The sequence below is a fragment of the Artemia franciscana genome, unplaced genomic scaffold, assembly GCF_032884065.1.
Source record: "Artemia franciscana unplaced genomic scaffold, ASM3288406v1 Scaffold_2857, whole genome shotgun sequence".
Lineage (NCBI taxonomy): Eukaryota > Metazoa > Arthropoda > Branchiopoda > Anostraca > Artemiidae > Artemia > Artemia franciscana.
In genome coordinates, this window is record NW_027063608.1 from 1 (window position 1) to 23,666 (window position 23,666).

Sequence of the window (23,666 nt, forward strand, 5' to 3'; positions counted from 1 at the left end):
ACCCATCTACATTACTTCCCTCCCTCCTCCACTTCCTCCGACGGACATTAACGATTATTCGTCTATGTAACCAGATTCCCCTGCGACAGGTTATCGCTATTGTGACCTGTACCTGTAATAAGTATCCCATAGCTAATTGTATCAGTAACCTTCTTCTTAATCAAGGTTGTATCCAGTGTGGCGGGGTTGAGGGGTTTGACCAACCCCCCCCCCCCCGTAAAAGTGTATCAAAAATTAATATAAACAAATTTCTGATGCATTTTTAAAAGTTTTTAACTCCTCCCCCGAAAAAAATTCTTTTGTAAAACCACCCTCGAAAAAAAAAATCCTGGGTATGGTTTCGTTCTTAATTATTCAAAATTACAAAAACATTAAAATTTGAGAAGCGACTTCTGTTCGGAGTATCACAACTGAAAAAATTATAGCACAATGTTTCCAAACTATGCTTGCAAAATTTTGGATGGGAAGGGTTGTTGAACGCTAAACATATTAAAATAGTCTCGCTTGGCCCGAGCTGTGTCACATTTGTTCTTAATATTGTAGTGTTTTATATATTCAGTCTTCTATGGGGGAGGCTGGAGTTCCCTGTCTTATCCTACAGGTGAAATTGCTTTACTTTAATGGCGCATTTCAAAGCTGTGACAAACCAAAAAGGAGATATGTAGAGATGTCTCAGCTGTTATTTTACCCGGTTAATTAGTAATGAAATACAGAAATCCTGTAATTTGGTTAGCTCCATTGGGTTTTTTCTTTCATATTACCAGCCAATGTTCTCCCAACGTGTAAACAACAGTTCAAATCGGAATAAATCCTTTGTTAGAAAGTGAAAAACAATAGGAAAAAAAACTCTTTAATATTTCAATCACATATACAATGACCGTCATCAGTAGATATGCTGATAACCACGCTGATGATAACGGTCACTGTATTTGTGATCGAAATATTTATAGTTTTGTCATTTTTTTCACTGTCTAATACAAGGATTTATCCCTATTTGAACAGTTATTTGTACGTCATGGAAAAGCAGTGTGGTCTCTGAAAATGCATGTGTTCTCCTGGGGTGTCTGAACCAGGAAACACCGGTTATAAACCAATTTTACCACCATTTTATTTTTTATTAGATGTCATTTAGCTGTTTAACTTCTCGTGTATTGCAATGCAATATCTTTATTGTCTGACATCTATTCAGGCAACAGATCTAAAGTACTGACTCAAATGTCAAATGTAAATCAGTATACTAATTTACAATTTGAATCCTCAGTTAAGCATTAACTCTGTAAATAAAATAACAAGAGTCACATCAGATAAACAAATGTTTGTATAGTAATTTTAGATCAACGATCAAAGTTTAAATTGGTGCTCAAATATTGTTGGAATATTTCCTAACAATGGCTTGTCTTAAATGATACATGTTAATAACCTGTGTGAAATCTAAAAGTCCAAGGACAATAAACCAAGATAATTTTTTTTTCATTCTAGAATATGAATCATCAGGGCACAGAAATATTTTTGAGGAGGAGGGTGGTCACAGGTGCACACTTCAAACGCTGACAGCAAAGCTACGAGGCAGATATGCTTAGTCAAGTAAGTGTAACACATCCTTAGCCTGTTACCGATTCTTGCATATCATCTTTATTAATGATCTTGTAATAAAACGACAATAAGCGGATAACCATAAAAAGGTGAAAGACGACACAGTGACGACAAGAGTATAGGCATATAAAAACAATCGAAAGAAATGATAATGAAAACAAGACAGTAACTGTATAAAAAAAGACAAAATAAAAGATAATGAAATAGGGGATTATCGTATGAAAAATATTAGAGAAGGGATAACAAACACAAGAGAATAGTCTTATAAAAAGGGTTAAAGAAGAGACGATAGTAACAAGAGAATTATCACATAATAAAGGTTACTGCGGAAGATTTTAGTTTTAATTCTAAGGGGTCATGGAAGTATTTTGGGTCTTATCACATTAAAATAGGCCGTTTTTATGTTGGCTATATATATCTTAACATATAGCCTTCCTAGCCGAGTGTTAAGCAGGTTAGACTTGAAATTCTTATCCGTGAGGGCAGGGGTTCGAGTGCTGGTGTCACTGGTTATTTGGTCTGTAACAGGTGTCAGTGACATGACTGTAACCTCAGCCAGTGTTGTCCCAGCTCTGAATGGGTACCTTGAGAAATCTGAGGAAGTTAAACAGGGAGGGTACGTGAAAGAATAGGATGGCTATTCCCCCCATTGCACTATCTGACTGAAGGGCCATGAAACGGAGATCAGCACCACCAATAGAGACTGTAAAGTCTAGTGCCATATTCTTTACCTTTCCTTTATGTCTATCTTTAATTTTTGAAAATCAAAAATAGCTAAGGTATTAAACTTTTAGTGAAAATATCCTATTCATAGTTTCAATAAAAGTAAAGCTCATAGACAAAGCATATGTTTTCAACAATGAAAGTTTTGAGAAATTCAACGGCATTTGCCCATTATAATCCTAGGTTGTGCCAAGGCATATAACCCAGTATGAAAATCACATACAAATTAGATAACTTTGAAGATCACACTGCCTTTCCATGACGAAAGTATAATAGTTCAAAATAGGGATGAAACCTTTTAATCGACAGTAAACAAGTATAAAATTTTTAACTGGATATTTCGAACACATGTACAGTGTTCATCATCCACAGTAAAACTCTGAAAAGGTTAATACTGTGTTCATAATACTGTGATAATACTGTGATAATACTGTGATAATACTGTGATAATACTGTGATAATACTGTGATAATACTGTGATAATACTGTGATAATGATACTGTGATAATGATACTGTGATAATATAATAGTGGGGTTAAAGATAATACTGTGATAATACTGTGATAATACTGCGATAATACTGTGATAATGATACTGTGATAATGATACTGAGATAATGATACTGTGATAATATAATAGTGGGGTTAAAGATAATACTGTGATAATACTGTGATAATACTGTGATAATACTGTGATAATACTGTGATAATGATACTGTGATAATATAATAGTGGGGTTAAAGATAATACTGTGATAATACTGTGATAATACTGTGATAATACTGTGATAATACTGTGATAATGATACTGTGATAATGATACTGTGATAATATAATAGTGGGGTTAAAGATAATACTGTGATAATACTGTGATAATACTGTGATAATACTGTGATAATGATACTGTGATAATGATACTGTGATAATATAATAGTGGGGTTAAAGATAATACTGTGATAATACTGTGATAATACTGTGATAATACTGTGATAATGATACTGTGATAATGATACTGTGATAATATAATAGTGGGGTTAAAGATAATACTGTGATAATACTGTGATAATACTGTGATAATACTGTGATAATGATACTGTGATAATATAATAGTGGGGTTAAAGATAATACTGTGATAATACTGTGATAATGATACTGTGATAATATAATAGTGGGGTTAAAGATAATACTGTGATAATACTGTGATAATGATACTGTGATAATATAATAGTGGGGTTAAAGATAATACTGTGATAATACTGTGATAATGATACTGTGATAATATAATAGTGGGGTTAAAGATAATACTGTGATAATACTGTGATAATGATACTGTGATAATATAATAGTGGGGTTAAAGATAATACTGTGATAATACTGTGATAATGATACTGTGATAATATAATAGTGGGGTTAAAGATAATACTGTGATAATACTGTGGTAATGATACTGTGATAATATAATAGTGGGGTTAAAGATAATACTGTGATAATACTGTGATAATGATACTGTGATAATATAATAGTGGGGTTAAACATAATACTGTGATAATGTGTTCAGAATATCCAGTTAAAAATTTTTATACCTGTTTACTATCGATTAAAAGGTTTCATACCTATTTTGAACTATTATACTTTCGACATACAAATTAACAGTTTTTGTTTATTTAATGTTTTAAGTATTTCAGTCAATATGCCTAGAACAAAACTGCTTACAATACTAAAAACGTTTAGCTGACTTATTTCACTTTCCAAGAAAAGCAATATATTTCAATGGGCTACGTATTAAGGATTCATGAAGTTCCACATGGCTCAAAATGGCCATTCAGTCGTATTCGTAAAATATTAGAAATTAAGGTACATACCTTTAAGAATGGAATTCAGAATCTTAACGAGCACAACCAAGCATATGCAAAGAATAACCAAAGAAATGACAAGTAGGATACTGCCAACTGCTGCATCACTCATCCCAGTATCAGCAAATAGGTAATCCGAAATTGTGCCTTAAATAAAACTTAGAATTAAAATCTGTAAAACCGATAACAATTATAAGAATCACACATTAGCATGAGAAAGTAATATATATAAAAACATAGCCAATATTTTGATTTCAGTTTTAGGGATTAACTGTTTCTTTTTTTTCAGTGACGAACTTTCAACTTCATGTCTTCAATCGCTTTCACGTACTCTTTAGGTTGATTATTGAATTTTACGAAGTTCAGCAAAGCTCCTTAATCGTTTAATTAAAGGTAAGTCGAATGACAAAGATACAGCACTTAGTTTCGGTTACTTGTAATTCCTTAGGCCTGAGCCCAAAATTGAAACCTTTTTATTTCAGGCCTTTTTTTTCTTCTTCTTTTCCGCTGAGCAGAAAATGTAATTTGCGACCGGACACGCAAGAATTTGTCAGGGACTGGGGTTGTTGGCAATTCTAAGGTTATTTTCTAAGTTTAAAAGACACTTCATCAGTTTTACAAGAGAACAAAATCTGTAAGATGCCTGAAATATGATATTTTCTGAAAAATGAATAAAAAAAAGGGAAAATAGAAATGAATAACAGTAAAAACCGTTACTTACGTCAATAATGGTTTTAATTATGGAATAAAAGCCACTTCACAGCATATATGCGATTGGAGGAACGACACAAATTTATACGGTCTTTATTTACGGCCTTTATCATGAAACTGTGCAACATGAATTCAGACAGGGTAGTTTACACTTTCTAAAAGAACTTATTCCAAAAAAAATGATTGGTTAAAAAAAAGACACTCTGAATACCTTAGGGACTATACCCACCATAATAGCATATCTCTTCTGGCAAAGATCGGGCTAAATACAAGCTGGTGTAAGGAAACAATTTTGGTCTGAATAAGACCAAAATGCTATCATACTAAAATCCCAAAATGGACAATCATTCCAATAGCTATACACAGAAAGCTAATAACACAAATAGCTAATAACACAGAAAATAAAAGCCTCAAGAAAAAAAAAAACAGAAACAAATTTCGCCTAAAAATAGCTTTGGCCAAATAACTTCTGAGAATTGATTATGAGAATTACGTCATACTGATCTTCAAAATTTACTCACCCCCTTCGTTTATGGCAACCACTACTGTCTTTAACCCCACTGGTGAGTCAGTTGGGTCCTTGATTGGGTCCTTGAACCATTGGCGTTTGAAATACTTTAAAAAGGCAATAAAGGCTACTAGCGTCACTGAAACTGGATTTCGGTGAAAGGATTGAGCTAAATACAAGGTGGTGTAAGACAACAATTTTGGTCTGAATAGGACCACAATGCTGTCATACTAAAAATCCCAAAATAGACAATCATTTCAATAGTTATGTCCAGCATCTATGTTTATAAGGTTATCCAGCCCATTGATGATGTATGGCGCACCCAAGCTTGGATACAGTCTGTAGGAAATGAAAGGTCTAATTTCAGAACTGCACATGATTATTTTGCTTCATTTGATGCTTGTGTAAAGTTTCTAATAGCTGCACATCATATTCTAAGGGGAGTTCTGTATATATTTCTAAAAGGCAAGGAAGCTTTAATTCTGAGAAAGGACAATTGGGTAAGGGGAATCCCCCTCCCAAAAAATTCTTCAGGAATAGAAGAATTCCTGAAGTCAAACCAATGGGTGTAGAAAATGAGTAGAGTCCTCATTGAAGCGAAATATTTTTATTTTCAAGTTTAATTTTTAGTAGGAATAGACACCGCACCTTAATGACCTATGTTCTCAGCTTTAATCCCAAGTAAAGTAAAATTGTGAGACAGACATTTAGAAACCTAACCTTTAGTGATCAACTTATGGATATTTGGAGATCTATGGAGATTTATGGATGAGGGTACTCTTCCAAACTCTGGTGTGCATCATACTTAGGCACAATACTTTGACCTTTTGAACCGGCTTATTATCAAAATAAAAACAGACATAATTTAGATTTATTTTAAAAACGAGTTTTTCTGATGGAATCAACTAGCTTAGGACCTAAATGGAGATGAAATAGATTATACTAACAACAAGTGGGCTGTATCCTCCATACTCCTTAGCTAAAAATTCAATTCTGATCTACTGAGTACTAATCAGAACACTAAACATATGTATTTTATATGAGTGTTTACAATGTTTTACAAGTGTTTTATTTACCCTATTTTTTCAATACTTTGAACTAAATGTCGAACAATTTTCTTCTAATGCTACTACTAACAACTCACCGCAGCACGAAGTCACCTGGGGCCAACACAGCTACGCACGCTCCTCTCTCATCCCAATTTATTCAAATTCTCCCTCTTTGCACTCTCCCAGGAAGTTCCCATTTCCCTATTTTTTCCTTACGACATCCTCTCACCCCCACCGCGGAAGTCCTGCTTTCCGTTTAGCCCTAGACGCTTGGCCGAAAAGAACAATCTTTGGCAATCTGTCATTCTTCATCCGCCGAGCGTACCCTTGCCATCTCAAACCTTTCCCTTATTATAGCCCTAGAAAGTAGGATTAAACCACAGCTTTCGCAAAGCATACTGTTTGAAATACAGTCAGTCGGTCGGGTACCCAAAACAATCCGTAGGCAATTTTTCTCTAAAACATCTAGCAAATCTTAGGCAGTTTCTCTCTAAAACATCTAGCAAATCTTAGGCAGTTTCTCTCTAAAACATCTAGCAAATCTTAGGCAGTTTCTCTCTAAAACATCTAGAAAATCTTCCTCCGTTTTTTTGGAGCGCCCATGCTTCAAAACCATATTTGACAACTGTCATCACTGTTACTTTCTAACATTCTAATCTTTGTTTGCAGACTTATTTTTCTATTCAGACAATATTCAGCCTTACTAGACCCTATGTGTATCACCAAACATTTCTATTTGATCTTATTCTTTCTTGAAGCAGTGTCTTAAAAAGTGCACACTTGTTCTTGATTGTTTTGACGAAAGCGTAAATTAAATTTTACGGTACCGGGCAGGAACCAGTGTTGCCACATGTCTGGCTTGAAATTGCACCGCCATAAAAGTTGAGATGCGCCGAAAATGCCATTATCTAGTGAAAATGAGCCGAATGAACGATTTTGCCGTAAGAAAATGCGCCGATTTGAAAAATTCAATGCATATCCACCAAAAAAGCGCCCAAATTCGCTCCTGGCAGGAACTGAGGCAATGAGAGTTTCGTTTAAACCTAGCGTAGTTTATCTTTGCTTCAAGTTCTAACATGAGCCTGTACTTTCATCTAAAACAATTTTTATTTTCAATTATGGATTGTCGGAGCAGAGCCATAATGCATTAGTTTTGTCATTTGATTTCGACTTTTGTCATTACTTTGACTTGTCATTGATTCTGGTTGATATTGTTTTGATTTGTCATTGGCTGTCATTAACATTAATTTTTGTATTTTTCATTTCTCATTAGTTTTAAGTAGAAGGCTTCTAACCACAAATTCCCCTGTTCCTTCTTCAGCTTATCAGTGATCCTGATCTTGACATCAGATATCTTGCTGCATATTATTGAATTTTGAATCTATATTTTGAGGCATTTGAAAGAACAAACAACAAACGTAAAAAAATTAATAAATATTGTGAAGGATTAGTAAAACACTTACACTTATAGGTGTTGTTCTTTGGACCGCATGTCTTCAACAGGCTATTTACATCTTGCCACTCGCCAAGAGCCCATTTATCAAGAACCGTTTTGTTTAGCTATATAAAAAAGAATAATTGAAAATATAACCAAAATGAATATAATTTGTCACCTGCACATGTAATTACCCTGTAATGTTAAACAAAGAATGAAAAGGATATTATCAGCAATAAATGTGCATCTTCAGTTGAAAGCAGCAAATCCCATCCCTTGGAGGAAGAACGAACTAAAATGAGCCTCAATTTGAAAACTTGGCGTTTTTTGAACATGCCTAGCATTTCTCATAAAAGACAGCACGAATTTTGAGGAACAATTGGCTCTCTTCCTAACAAAAAAAAAAAAAAAAGAAAAATAAAACAAGATAAAGCTAGGACATAAAAATATAAGATACGAAAAATCAGTTCAAAGAACATACTTTGCATGTAGAAGTGTTAATGCTGAAATAAAAGACTAATAATTTTCAAAGATTAACGTATAATAATTTAACGCTTGCAAAAAATAAGAAAATGTAAGAAAGGTCATAAAATAATAAAATATATATATATATATATATCTATTCTTAATCTGACGAAGGCTCAGACAGGGCACAGAGAACTGTTTTCTTCATTTCCCTTCCTTCCCTCTCCCTATTATGTTTTGTCTTTATTTCTTTTTTCGCATTGCCTAAATATTTAAGGGGGCCATTGCTCTCCCTCCTAGATTTAGAAAATATTTTCCCGGGTATTTTCCATCTAATAAAAAAATGAAGATGCCGTTCCCTTGGACGTTGAAAAATAATTTAAATCGAAAGAAAATCCCCCCCTTCCCCGAAAATTTCGTGCATCGTTCTTCCTGGAAATATGGCCGATTTTCTCTCTATTCCTCATATTTTTTATTTACTTTCAATTGTTTTTGTTATAGTTGCTAAGACGTTTAGTCCTTTACAGACTTTCGTCACTGAGCACCTTCGTCGATTTGTTTTATGAGCATACCCATATTAAGAAAAATCAAGCTGCAATAAATGACGAATATAGAAGCCATGTCATATAAAAATGTCATAAAAAGGTGTGTGGTAACCACCTATGCAACCTAATCTACTTATGTTTCAATTTTTAAAAAGTATCAAAACATTAGGGCAGATTAGGTTGAGGACATACATAATTTTCTTTTATAAAACAGCTTTACATTATCGTGTGGCGTGTTTCTATAGGGGCAGTAAGTTTTCTAAGAAAAATGTTCCCCCCTTTGCCAGGTAGCTGCATCCAAATTCAAACTAATGACTTAGCCAATTATATATAGCCTATGTCCTGTGGTGGCGCAGTGGGTTTGACCTTAGCTTGGTAATACGGGACCCAGAGATCGAATCATGATGCAGTAATGCACAGCAGGGCCGACGCAGGGACCTTAGTAGTCAAGAAGCGTCGTTAATCTGATACAATACGATAATACATAGCCTATATTGGAACAATGAACAATTTCGAAGGTACACGTTCTACAATGGTCTTTTTCATTTCCATTTATGTTGTACATACCTAAGACATATTTGACTGTTGACAATGAGGAATGCATCGTTAGCCTCTCAACTCAAGTCGATTCTACCCTGTTTGGGTCGACATCTTTTAGGCGTAAATTTATTGATTTATTGCCATTATTAGACCACTCAGTGGCCACCTAGGCTTATCCCATTGTGCAAATTTTAACTAAGATTTCTATTTTCGATTGCATAATTATAGCTTGTGAGCTTATACTTCTTTACTCATATAAATTCATCAGTAATCTGGTGTCTTGCTGAGAAATCTCTCAGCATGATAGGTTATTGTTTCATGGTTCTATGACAAAGTGAAAGCAACTTCTTCACTTTAAATCTTTGCTGAAGTTTTTCATACCTGTCATAGGATAGCCTAGATTCAACCCATAAAGAAAAGCCGTATAGAAATGATCTGCTGTTTTAGCTATTATTCCATATTTTACCCTTCTCTCGCAGATCAAGTATATGAGTTCAAATTAAATATATCTGTTAAACAAAATAAAAAACTGAATGGATTATTTTTCTTTTCGTAGGACTGCTCCCTTTTGCAAAAGTTTTTTTTTGTATATAAGCAATCTCTTCTCATTAAAGTTTTCAAACTTTTTTGTTAATAACATTGTTATTTTCTACTTAATTTCAAAGGTCACTGTACATTTATTATGTAAATTGAAATTTTGGGAACTCCTCAGATGTATTAATTTATAATAGACTACCGAAAGCATATCTTTTGGTCTTTTGCACTTTTTTCCATGCCATCCCCAAATATTTCCTATGGTTTCCTTTCAGGTGTTTTGACACAAGAGCAAGCAGTTTTATTTTGTCCAAATTACCTAAACTGATTGATTCCACCATTCGTATTAGATACAGGATCAGGGTTGCCAGAGATATGATGTTTGTACTATTTGTACAAGATTTTTTCTAAAATGAAGATTTTCCCCCAGGAACGCATTATCTTTTTTTGCCTTGAAGCAGTTTTCCCACTCAAGGATAATGTGTTCAGTGGCTTGGTTTAAAAATTTTAAAAAATTTTGTCCTTCCGCAAGTCTACAATATATGAAGCTTGTAAAAAAGTTAGATTTGGATACTTTAAGATTGTGTCAAACCGGTCTAAGTACAATCGAAAGACTCTGGTTATTCTGTATTCAGTTTTTTGTGATCATTCTGTACTTTATTTTTCCGAGACCTTCATTCTACTGAAAAAAGTGACTTATTTAAACTACGTAGATGTTACCATAAATACTGTAAATACTTGTTTTATCTACCTCTATTGTATCGAAATCGGAGAATAATCCGAAAATATAAAGCTCCCGATATGACTGCAAAACTAGAGAAGCTTCATGATAAGTTATCGGCTCAAGCATATTGGCGGCTTACCCTGTATCACGGGCTCATCCGTTTGTTCTGTTGACTTTTTTTCCTTGTTGATCTTGTTGTACTTATTTGTTGTTTTCCTTTCTGATGTTTATTTCTGTTCTCTCTTTTTACTCCACTATCCTCATATTGTTTTTTTGCAGTGGGTTATAAATATTTCACAAAGTTTTCTATGCTATGTAATCTATTTTGGTAATAAATCTAGAGCTAATCCGTATTTTTTACCCAGCATTTCAGAAGTTCAAGTTGATATTTTTAACATATGCAATAAGATTTTGAGAAATTAAATAGAATTTTGGAAAAAGCAGACTTTTACGGAAAGTTTTCATTTCTTTATCTTTATTTGTCGGCATTCTAGCACCATACGTACGAAAAATTTCTGAAGATTGTAATTTTCTCCACTTTAATTACTTTTTCCTGGTAAGATCTTGAATTTTACAAAATGAAAAGGTAATACTGTACGTAACGTCTATATATCTTCTCAAAAATTTCTAAGCCTTTTTTATATTATTTGGTATCTGGCTAGTATCTTATGCTACACACTTGTAAAAAGTAAAAAAATGCTTTTCTGTTTGTGGATAACGAAGCCTAAACTGAATAAACCTTATGGCCCATCTATACATTTTCATACGTTATTTTAGATGCGCCATTTTAAATTATTTACCAGTACATTAGTATTTTAGAATTTACAACAGAATTTCGAGAAAAGGAGACTTTTACATAAATTTGTGTAGAACAATTTCCAGAGAGATTACTTTTTTTCTAAAAGAACTTTTTCCAGGAAGACAGCGACTCTTACAAAATGCAGAGGAAATCCTCTGCGTGATGGCTGTGTACCAGCCATCACGTGCTTCACAATGCTACTATGCTTCACGTGCTACAATGCTTCACGTGCTACTAATCACGAGCTTCACAACTTTTTTTTTGCATTATCCAGCGTCTATTTAGGTTACAAATCTATGGTAACTTGAGCTCACTATGCATTAATAGAAAATAATTTTGATCAACCGTCTTAATATTTTTCACCCATGACCTCAGAATTGTAAGTTAATACTATTTACCTCTACAATGAGATTTTGAAAGAAACAATAGTATTTTGTAAAAAAAAAATAAAGAAAATGTTAATTTTTTTATTTAGTAATCAATATAACAGTGCTAGCAGCAACTGTTATACAATGTTGGTTGTATAACAACCAACATTTCCAGATTCGTCGAACCAACAATATAACAACCAACAACCAAAATGTTGTTATACAATATTATACAAGTGTTGGTTGCTTACCTGATCAATTGTATCAGTATTTTTTTCTATTTTAGTTGGTATCTATTTAAGCAATAAATCTCATGGTACACTTGCATATTTCCTCCCTATATTTTGAATACCATATAATAGTTTTACCTGTACTATAAGATCAACAGCAGGGCCTGTTATCACTTTAAGGATCTCAATCTCACCGCCAGCTCCAGAACTTTCACTTAATCCAGATGTAATTTCTCCACTGACAAATTCTAAGTATCCAATGCCAAAAATTCCGCCTATAAATATAACAATAGCTATTACTACACTGGATAAGAACAATGGCGTAATTTCGTCAAAACCCAGGGGGAGTTGGAGCCAATTTTCCCAAATAAAGTGAAAATGAAAGTTAAAATATAAAAATGAGCCGTATAGTACCATTAAAGTAATTATATACTAAAGAAAACTGACACGTTGCTGTGGATGCTTGAATTATGCAGGCTTGCCTTAGTTTTGACATGATTTTCGAAGAAACTAAATTTTAGCTGGGGCGGGGCGAAACTCAGTTCAGGGGGGAGATGCAAACCTAGGCCTAGGAAGGGAAGTCCCCCCTGCCATTTAGCAAATTACGCCCCTAGATAAAAAATGTTTAATACTTAAAGGTTGTTTTCACATAAATACTAAAAGGTTATCCAAAAACAATGAACGGAATGAATGCCAAAAACAAAACATAATAATGTCAGTTCATTTATTTGAATGGTTTTATCGAACTATTCCGAACGCGAAACACGGCAGACTTTTCAGTCTATCCGCGAAACTCTTTGCAGCAGGGCAAAATGCAGCAGGGCAAAAGAGTGATAATGAATTCGGAATTTTGTACGTCAAAAGAGCCGACTTAGGCCCGAATCAGGAGGGTTTTCAGTGGCCTGAGAAAGGTGGGTAGAATATTGGGACAGTAACAGATAGGGATGCCGAAAAAAGAAAGAGAGAAAAACGGACCAGACCACGCAGAAACCCCCTTCTACTTTAAAGTATGCGTCATTCTTTGCTCTGTTCCCCTCTGACACTTTTATTGAAGGGTTTGTGTGGCCCGGGTTCGGAATACAGAGTAATCCAAAACGATTTAGCCCTCATTTTACGTGAGTGGGATCGATAATTTGATTTTTGACGATTATCAATTCCTTACTAAATTTTGTAGTTGGTTTCGATGATATTCAAAAAATACACTTAAGACGGTTTATTTTAGTATTAATGATAAATCAAAATTCAAGAAAAAGAAACACTTAATGGAAAACAAAATTGAAAAGAGCATTGAGAAGTTAATTGATGGTGCTACAAAATAGCCAATAATTTATTCAAAGGCTGAAAATAGAACAAGAAAGGATATAAAATCATGAAAGCTTGGAAGAAACCATCTGAAAAGTGTAAAGATGTGAGGTAAGACATAAAATAGGCGAACCTTCCATATCAGCAAGGCCTATCTCGTGCATAATAAAAACAACCTTTAATTAAAAAGTATTTTAAACATTATTTTAAATAAGCTTGATAACAAATTTCTCACTATGGTCTAAAACTGTCAAAAGGCATATTTAGAATTAAGTCTAAATTGTTGGCTCACAGAATGCTACGATTTTTTTATTGAAGTCATTCAATGATAATCACAAAAAAAAGAAAAATTGCAGTCATGTGAACTCTCGGTTACTACTCTGTCTACTTCCTTTTAATTTATCTGGTATGTAAAGGAATTTCATTACTTTCTAACATAAATTTCCTAGTCCAACTAGATAATGGCAGAAAAACGATGAAACATTACTAGATGTTCTTATAGGAAATAAAAATCTAAGGATGAAAAATATTTACCACACAACCGGTGATTCACTCGAAATTGGCAACATTGAATGCAGTTTGGCTTAAACTTTCTAAATGAATTATAGTATGGACTTCCAGTTTGGCACATTTTTCCAATTAGGTACATATTTATTTATTAGTTTAGAACAAAGCAGTGGTCCATGATAAATATAGGTACCGTGAACCAGGCATTTTAAGGGAATGTGGCTCCCTTAGGCAACATTTTGTCAAATTTTTGTGTGGAGCTTTTGGACCAATTTTGCCGTTTGAACCAATTTGAGGGAAGTGAGTACAGTCCATTTAATTTCTATGAACATGTGTTTTAATAACACCTAAGAACCAGGCGCATCTTTTCTAGTTTTTCCAGTCTCCTGCAAAACTTATGTTGTGGATCATGATCCCATGAAAGAGAGAAAGAAAGATTATTGTCATATGTTTTTTGTGTTAAAGTGTGTTCTTTATTCTATTCGTTTATTTTCGTGACGTACTTGGTAAGCCAAAGTATTATTCCTTAACTGTAAGTAATAATTGTTTTGAAACTCAAGTAGTTGTGATGCAAGTGTGTTCATCAGGTTCTAAGATCTGATTGGTTTACGTTATGAAATTTTAGGCGAGTAAAAAGAAAATAAGAACTTTTTGGTCACAATACTTTTGCACAGGTAAACTCTCTGTTTCTCAAATATAACACCTGTGGAATTACCATTCCCGGCATAAAGACCTGTAAATACAAACTTAAACTTACGAGTTGTCATTTCCACGGTGAATAAGACGATGACTGTCAACCAATTGAACATATCATGTACAGTAGCGCCAGCAAAAGCTCGTCTGAATTCATTCTTATTACTGATCTGGGTGAAGGATACTATAGTGTTTGTGACTGAAGTTCCAATATTTGATCCCATTATAATTGGTATAGCCACTTGAACAGTCAGTACTAGAAAGAAGTAGGTGGGGTTTAATTATCTAATGAGAAAACTGGAAAAGACGGCAGAATACACTGTAAATTGAAAACTGAATACTGAAAAGAAGCAGAGAGGTTGAATAAAGATAACAGGAATACTGGAGGTTGAATTAATATAACAAGAAATCTGGGGGAGACAACAGGTACAATGAAAATTAAAAAATGTAACAGTGAAAAGAAGCAGAGAGGTTTGATTGATGGAAGAAGAAATCCGCGGAAGAGAACAGGTACAGTGAAAATTGAAAAACTGAACACTTAAAAGACATATGGAAGTTGGATTATTTAACGCGAAAACTGGAAAAGACAGCGGGATATGATAAAATTTGTCTAATGAATGCTGGAAAAAAGTAAAGAATTTTTACTAATTGAATGTAAAAACTGGGGAAGAATGAAAATTGAATACTGAAAGCTTAAAGAATTAGACGTGAAAACTGGACATGAAGGCAAGAAATACTGAAGACTAAATACTGAACAGTAAGAAAAAATGAGACGGTTAACTTATTTTACGTTAATATTGGTTAAGACAGCAGGGAAGCAGAATACAAATATTTTAACATCCATATGATAAAGGATATCAAAAATAGAAATTCTGATCTATGACGTATCTATACAGATTGCAAATCAATTAGCAAAGTACATTTAACTGTGTTTGGTCAACCAAGTTCACAAACTTGTTGACAAATCTGGACTTTCTTAGGTACCATAGTAAAACAGTTCAAAATAGGGATGATACCTTTTTATTGACAGTGAATAGATATAAAATTATTTAACTGGATATTTCGAACACATATACAGTGTTCAAATCACCAGTTTTACTGCTGATGATGAACACTATATATGTGTTCGAAATATCCAGTTAAATAATTTTATATCTATTCACTGTCAATAAAAAGGTATCATCCCTATTTTGAACTGTTTTACTTTCGCATGGAAAGGCAGTGTGGTCTTCGAAGTTACCTTAGGTACCATATAGGACATTTCTGACAGTTGCCTTCTTCGACCCTTTTTCATGTTCATTGACCTTTACCATTAAGTTTTAAAAAAGAATATGAAACAACTGTTTCATTTTTTCCTTTCCAACAGAATTCTGAATCTTGTATCTGTCCCTAATTGAAGAGATAGAGCATGGTAATCCACAAGACATCTGCACAACGTCATTATGAATGTAGAGCAAAAGGACTAGGGGCACTTATAATATTTATGGTTTTTCTGATGGAGGATGTATCATGTTCAATTGAGAATCAGCAATATCTTATCGATCTTGCAATCAATATTTAGCGGGTGGGGGGGGGAGAAGCCTTTTCTGTCTATTTTGATATCAACCTCTCCTATTGAGATATTAGCATTCGATTAACAAAAACGCCTATATTCATTATATTCTTAATTTTTGGTGTAGTTTAATTGGGCAAATTTACAAAACTAACGAAGGACAGGTTTTAAAGTTTGCGTACTACTATTATTAACAACTCAGCGCTGCTCCAAGCCACCTGAGGCCTACACAGCTACGCAAGCTCCTCCTCCCTCCCTATCTATTCAAAGTTACTCTCTTTACATCCTCCCAGGAGGTTCCCATCTCCCTTAAGTCTTTCTTTACGACATCCTCCCACCCCAACCACGGACGACCTGCTTTCCGTTTAGCTCTAGAGAAAGTGAGATTGAACCAAACTTTTCGTACTGTCTACAGTCTGAAATACGGTCAATCAGTCACGTATCCAGAACAATCCGTTGGGAATTTCTCTGGAAAACATATAGCCAATCTTCATCCACTTTTCGGAGCGCCCATAGATCTGAACCATATCTGACGCCTGTCATCACTGTACCTTCCAATATTCTAATCTTGGTTTGCAGACTTATCTCCCCAAACTTTTTTCAACTGTGAAAAAACTCCGCAAACGCACAAATGTAAGAGCATAAAGGTTTACACTTATACATACGTAAAAATGCTAATTATAAACGTTATACGCATAAATTTTTTCTATATGGTTTAAGAAGCTTGGACATAAAATACCATTAATAAAATATAAAATAAACTTACTTCCAGCTGCTACCATGCTAACGACAATTGAGGTCGATGTTGATGACGACTGCACTAAAACCGTTGTGAGGATTCCCAACATGACACCCACGACTGGATTTCCAAGAAGAGACTCGGATGAGAAAATGGAACCTTAAAAATATATTAATTTTGACAACCGGGCTTAAATTATTCAATCTCTTTTTTTATTGAAATTCATTTAAATGTAGCAATCCCTTTCACAAAGCAACAAAATAGGTTATTATGTTTACCATTTTGCCTACCAGTGGCACATGGTTGACACAATGTTGAGCCCCTTGACTGCTGTGTGGTTACTGAGATGGGTTTTTGGCTATTTTCCCTAGGGTCAAAAAATCAAGTATGGAATTACCCTCATTCAAGGACATATCTAGTAGCATCAATAAAGAATACAGTTCTTTTCCTTTGGATTCTCCTATGTAAAAAAAAAAATTCTATTATACTATTTATCATATGTTTCCATTCACTAGATTACAAAGTTTTTCTTGCTGAAATTCACTTTCTAATATGAGGGTAGACTTCGGATTTAAAAAACAAATATTCTAGGAAGTCTTTTACTTACCTAATATCTGACTTGTCACTAAAAGAAAAAAAAGCCAGAAAAAACGTCTCCAAAATTATAAACGAATAATCGAATAATATATACTATATCTCGAGAAACGTAGAAATTTTGACAAGGAATATATTAAACTTTTCATGAGAAATCAACATATCTGATTCTTTTAACCCTTCCAGAGATTTATCTAAAAAAAATTAAAATCAAATCTATTTCAAGATTTACTTTTGCAAAAGATAAAAGCATAGGATGGCGCCCAAAGTTGCGTACGTCATAGTCATGATGGTAGGTTTCTAAGCATGAATGCACAAAAAGTATGCGTGTATTTTGACACATGCTCCGCGAGACGACGCTTACGGCCCACACGCTCCTGAAATTTCCAGGTTTTAAGATTGTTTACTAATTGCATTATATATTCTATACATATTGCTTATTTTTTTTGGCTTTTTAAGTTGAACTCCTTCAAAATATCCCCCCCCACCAAAAAAAAGTATCGTAAATGTCTGGCTCGGGATCACGAGGTGATATACACCCATGACAGGAAATGGGTACCTCCTCAGATAAAGGGCAAAGACCTAACGGAATTTTTTTTATCTGCCGCTATAATTGCTGTTTAAACCCTGAAGGAAATACTTACAAAACTTTAAAATTCATAATGCTGAATAAAACGAATCGACGCAATACACAGGTATAGTACCTATTTGTACCTAAGCCAAAATGTTAGCAAACCTATAAAACCGGATAATGGAATTTTGATTTTGTTCTATAATAGATATACAATGAAACTGAATTTCATCATTACATCACATCCTGTTTTCCTGGAAAACAAAACTTTAAAATATGTACTAAACTTTATCAAGCACGTATTTTGGAAATATAATAACCAAAGCTAAGATATTCTCTTGTCAAAATGGCAACACTTTTGAAATCAAATATTTTATGCCAAAGGTTTGTTCTTAAAATAATGGAAAATCCCAAGATAAAATTGGCCAACAGGGGCCCAGAAAAATTAAATTCATAAAAATTAAGAGGGGGGCTTTGATTCAACTTTTCCAAATGAAGATGCAAAAAAAGTTATTTTTCAAAATAAATCTACTTAAGTGTGAAAAACTATTATATTTTTACCTTTGGAAAGTGAAATATTATTTCCTATAAATTCATAACTGTAATGTTACTATAATACCATCGCGACAGCAATGCATCTACTCAGACATGTACGTTGTAATTTCATAGGGGAAGGGGGCATAATTTTGGAAAAGACCAAAATTAATATTTTTCACAGTAAAAATTTCAAGGTAAATCTTATGAAGCGTAGTATTATAACTTTCTCATGATCAACAATAACAACAATAAACCTAAATATTATGCCTTACAAATAAAAAACAGTCCTTTATACTAATTTTTTTTTATTGTTTTAAAAAGTAGAACTGTGACAGAGTCAAGTTTTAGCATAAAGAGCGGGGCGTTGAGGAGGGAAAGGACCCTTTCATATACGGAATGATTTCAAGGTCGCTCACTACTTTCAGTTAAAAAAAACTTTTCTTTTATTTAATGTCTGAATGTTGTTGAAGTAATGCAGCTTTTGATTTTGGCTCACCGTACATGAATAATCAAAAACGAAATTATACGCATTTTTTTATTTTTTTTGCTAAATGTCTTTTCCTAAGTTTTTCTCAGACGGTTTTGAGAAAAATGGGGCGGGGAGGGGGCCTTATTCTTTTCTGTTATTGGAAAAAAATTATTCCGTTATTCCATTATTTTTGGTTACTTAAAAAAGCCATTAAAACTTTTCATTTTATTTACAAACGATCTTATTAGTAATAAAAATACGTAACTTACAAATTAACTTACGTAACGAACTTTTATGTTCGTATATTTTTATTGCGTATATGATGGGATTCGCCCCCTCGTCAATAACTCGCTTTTCACACTAAGTTCGAATTTTGTTCCAATTCTTTAAGGATGACCCCTGAATCACAAAAGTCGTTTAATTAGAATAAATAGCTCTTTTGAAATTACTAAAAATACTTTAGCGTAAACAGCGAGGAACTGAGGAGGGGACGAACCCCCTCTTGTACGTAATAATTTCTGTTCGTTTTAAGTTTTATTGTTGCTTCTTACTTTCATTTGGAAAATAAACAGTTTTTCTTATTTAATTTATCATTGTTTTTTAATCATGCTGGAAAATCCAGCGCCCCCTTCGTGGATATTATCTTCCCCCATGACAAATTCCTCCATGGAAAGATCCTCTCACGTAGCCCCCCCACCACCACCAGAAAAATCCCCCCTGAAAACGTCAATATACTTCCTAATAACCGATACTATATGTAAACAATGGGCAAGTTCGTAACTTGCAGCCCTTACCCCGGGGACTGTGGGGGATTAAGTCGTCCTCAAAGACATAGTTATTCATGAACAGAATGGATCAGGAACAGAATGGCTAAAACCTCAAAATTTTGATCCGGTGACTTTGGGGGAAAATGAGCGTGGGACGGGGCCTAGTTGCCCTTCATTTTTTGGTCACATAAAAATGGCACTAGAACTTTTAATTTCCATTAGAATGAGCCCTTTTGCGACATTATAGGACCACTGGGCTCTACGGTAGGATTCTCTGATACGCTGAATCTTATGGTGTGATTTTCATTAAGATCCTATGACTTTTAGGGGGTGTTTCTCCCTGTTTTGAAAACAAAGCAAATTTTACCAGGTTCGTAACTTTAGATGGGTAAGACTAAACTTGATGAAATATAATGAAAATCAGCATAAAAATCCGATTCTTTTGATGTATACATTGGTATCAAAATTCCATTTTTTAGAGTTTCGGTTACTATTGAGCCGGGTCGCGCCTTACTACAGTTCGTTACCACGAACTGTTTGATAACTGGTTTGTTACAGTCTAAACTTACCTGCCGATTTTCCACCAAGAAGTTTGAAAGCAGCTTGTAGCAAATCTAAAGAGACGACGAATAAGTAAAGGCAAGCCAGAGCGCTGAGAAATTTCAGTAAGTTAATGGTGACACGTATAAATTTGCCTTTGCAGTCAAGTTCTGAAAATGAAAAAAATGTAAAATTATTTTTTTGGGGGGGGGGGATAATCAAATAATTCAATAGCTTATTATGGCTTCTTAGGGTAGGATTTTAATAGTAAAGTTTAAATTATTCTGTTGTAAGGTTTGTGGTGCCGATTAGGATGAGTGATTTGTATTAGTTCTTTCATGGTTTATATAGTCCTGTATTATTTTTAGTGTATTTTTGCCACCCCCTCAGATGAGTTTTTACTTTCCAGGGTGGCTATTAATTCTGACGTATTTTGGTTTAATAAAAATGTCTTTTTTTTCTCTCTTTAGAAGGGTCATTAGTTTAGTTAGAACAGAAAATCAATTATAGCAAGTACTTGATTAGAATTGCATTTGCTAAATGTATACAGTCGAACACAAAGTCTTTCAACTCTTAAATCTCACAAATTTTTAAAAGCCAGTCATAGCTGTCCAAGCCAAAGCCAGTCCTCCAACATTGAACTTCCTGGCTGAAGGGCCATGCAACAGAGAACAGCACCCCCTATAGGGACTGTAAAGTCCAATGCTGTATTTTTTAACCGTTTTACCAGTCAGTTTTTTTATTAGTTTTTAGTTTTTTTTTCTTTTTAGTTTTTTTGTCCCGGTCGTCATTTATATCCCCCTGTTTCCCCCGGTGTCCCCGTTGTAGTTGTGTCCCTGTGTCCCGGTCGTCATTTATATTCCCTGTGTCCCGGTATTGGTTTTTACCTTTATGTTAGCTTATTTTTCAGTTTTTTCCTTTTTTTTTAGTTTTTTTTTATTTTTTATTTTTTTTAGTTTTTTACCTTTTTTTAGTTTTTTTAGTTTTTTTAGTTTTTTTAGTTTTTTAGCTTTTTTACTTTTTTTATTAGTTTTTAGTTTTTTTGTAGTTTTTGCGTTTTTTTAGTTTTTTCAGTTTTTTTTTTTAGTTTTTTATTGGTTTTTACCTTTATTTTAGCTTATTTTTCAGTTTTTTCCTTTTTTTAGTTTTTTTTAGTTTTTAGTTTTTTTAGTTTTTTACCTTTTTTTAGTTTTTTTAGTTTTTTAGCCTTTTTATTTTTTTTATTAGTTTTTAGTTTTTTTTGTAGTTTTTGCCTTTTTTTTAGTTTTTTTAGTTTTTTAGCTTTTTTATTAGTTTTTAGTTTTTTTTTGTAGTTTTTGCCTTTTTTTAGTTTTTTAGTTTTTTAGCTTTTTTATTTTTTTTATTAGTTTTTAGTTTTTTTTGTAGTTTTTGCCTTTTTTTAGTTTTTTCAGTTTTGACGTCACCTGATCCAGTTTTTTCAGGTGACGTCACCTGATCCACGATCCACAGATCCACAGACAACTTATTTTTATATATATAGATAGTTTTTTTTTTTTTACTTATGTCCTGGTCGTCATTTATACTCCCTGTGTCCCGGTGCTTTGTTGATTGCTAATCGAACATTCCTTTTGTCCTGGTCGCTTTCTCTTTGAGTTTTGTCATTTATTTTTTTCTTTTTTAGTTCTTTTAGTTTTTACCTTTTTTAGTTTTTTTTAGTTTTTTAGATGAAAATTTTTTTTAGTTTTTTCCTTTTTTTCTTTTTAGTTTTTTATTGGTTTTTACCTTTATTTTAGCTTATTTTTCAGTTTTTTCCTTTTTTTTAGTTTTTTTTTATTTTTTATTTTTTTTTAGTTTTTTACCTTTTTTAGTTTTTTTAGTTTTTTTATTTTTTTAGCTTTTTTACTTTTTTTTATTAGTTTTTAGTTTTTTTTTTTAGTTTTTGCCTTTTTTTAGTTTTTTCAGTTTTTTTTTTAGTTTTTTATTGGTTTTTACCTTTATTTTAGCTTATTTTTCAGTTTTTTCCTTTTTTTTTAGTTTTTTTTAGTTTTTAGTTTTTTTAGTTTTTTACCTTTTTTAGTTTTTTTAGTTTTTTAGCTTTTTTATTTTTTTATTAGTTTTTAGTTTTTTTTGTAGTTTTTGCCTTTTTTTAGTTTTTTTAGTTTTTTAGCTTTTTTATTAGTTTTTAGTTTTTTTGTAGTTTTTGCCTTTTTTTAGTTTTTCTAGTTTTTTAGCTTTTTTATTTTTTTTATTAGTTTTTAGTTTTTTTTGTAGTTTTTGCCTTTTTTTAGTTTTTTCAGTTTTGACGTCACCTGATCCAGTTTTTTCAGGTGACGTCACCTGATCCATCCATCCACAGACAGACAACTTATTTTTATATATATAGATATATATATATATATACTAGCTGTTGGGGTGGCGCTTCGCGCCACCCCAACACCTAGTTGGTGGGGGCGCTTCGCGCCCCCCCCAAGCCCCCCCGCGCGCGTAAGTCGTTACGCGCCATAATAGTTACGCGCCATTGTAGTTGTGTCCCTATGTCCCACCTGTGAATATAGATATATATATATATATATGGTTTTAACTACGTAAAACTTGCGAATATACAACATTCTTTGCTGTCCCATTGTCTTTGCATATAAATAGATTGTCAGGTTATCCCCCTGTTTCCCCCGGTGTCCCCGTTGTAGTTGTGTCCCTGTGTCCCGGTCGTCATTTATATTCCCTGTGTCCCGGGTCCCGGTCATCATTTGTATCCCGGTGTCCCGGTCTGTATATACATTCGTTTTTTAGTTTTGTTTTTCTCCTTTATTTTTTTCCTTTTTTTTTTCTTTTTTAGCTTATTTAGATTTTTAGATTTTTTAGTTTTTTTTATTAGTTTTTAGTTTTTATTTCTTTTTAGTTTTTTTGTCCCGGTCGTCATTTATATCCCCCTGTTTCCCCCGGTGTCCCCGTTGTAGTTGTGTCCCTGTGTCCCGGTCGTTATTTATATTCCCTGTGTCCCGGTCGTCATTTGTATCCCGGTGTACCGGTCTGTATATACATTCGTTTTTTAGTTTTGTTTTTCTCCTTTATTTTTTTCCTTTTTTTTTCTTTTTTAGTTTATTTAGATTTTTAGATTTTTTAGTTTTTTTATTAGTTTTTAGTTTTTTTTTCTTTTTAGTTTTTTTGTAGTTTTTACCTTCTTTTTAGTTTTGTTAATTTTTTTTTTTACTTGTGTCCTGGTCGTCATTTATACTCCCTGTGTCCCGGTGCTTTGTTGATTGCTAATCGAACATTCCTTTTGTCCTGGTCGCTTTCTCTTTGAGTGTCGTCATTTATTTTTTTCTTTTTTAGTTCTTTTAGTTTTTACCTTTTTTAGT

At 33.3% G+C, this 23,666-nt stretch overlaps 1 protein-coding gene across 1 annotated transcript; it reads right to left on the reverse strand.

Moving 5' to 3' along the window:
• Positions 1-3,917: 3,917 nt before the first annotated feature.
• Positions 3,918-20,593, reverse strand: LOC136043042 (sodium-dependent phosphate transport protein 2A-like; the record flags this gene model as incomplete). The annotated part of the gene is made up of 6 exons (XM_065727947.1): positions 3,918-4,314; positions 7,899-7,995; positions 12,214-12,350; positions 14,642-14,833; positions 16,896-17,027; positions 20,376-20,593. Coding segments are annotated over 6 exons (934 nt in total), but the record flags the coding sequence as incomplete, so codon positions are not given.
• Between the last annotated feature and the right edge of the window lie 3,073 nt (positions 20,594-23,666).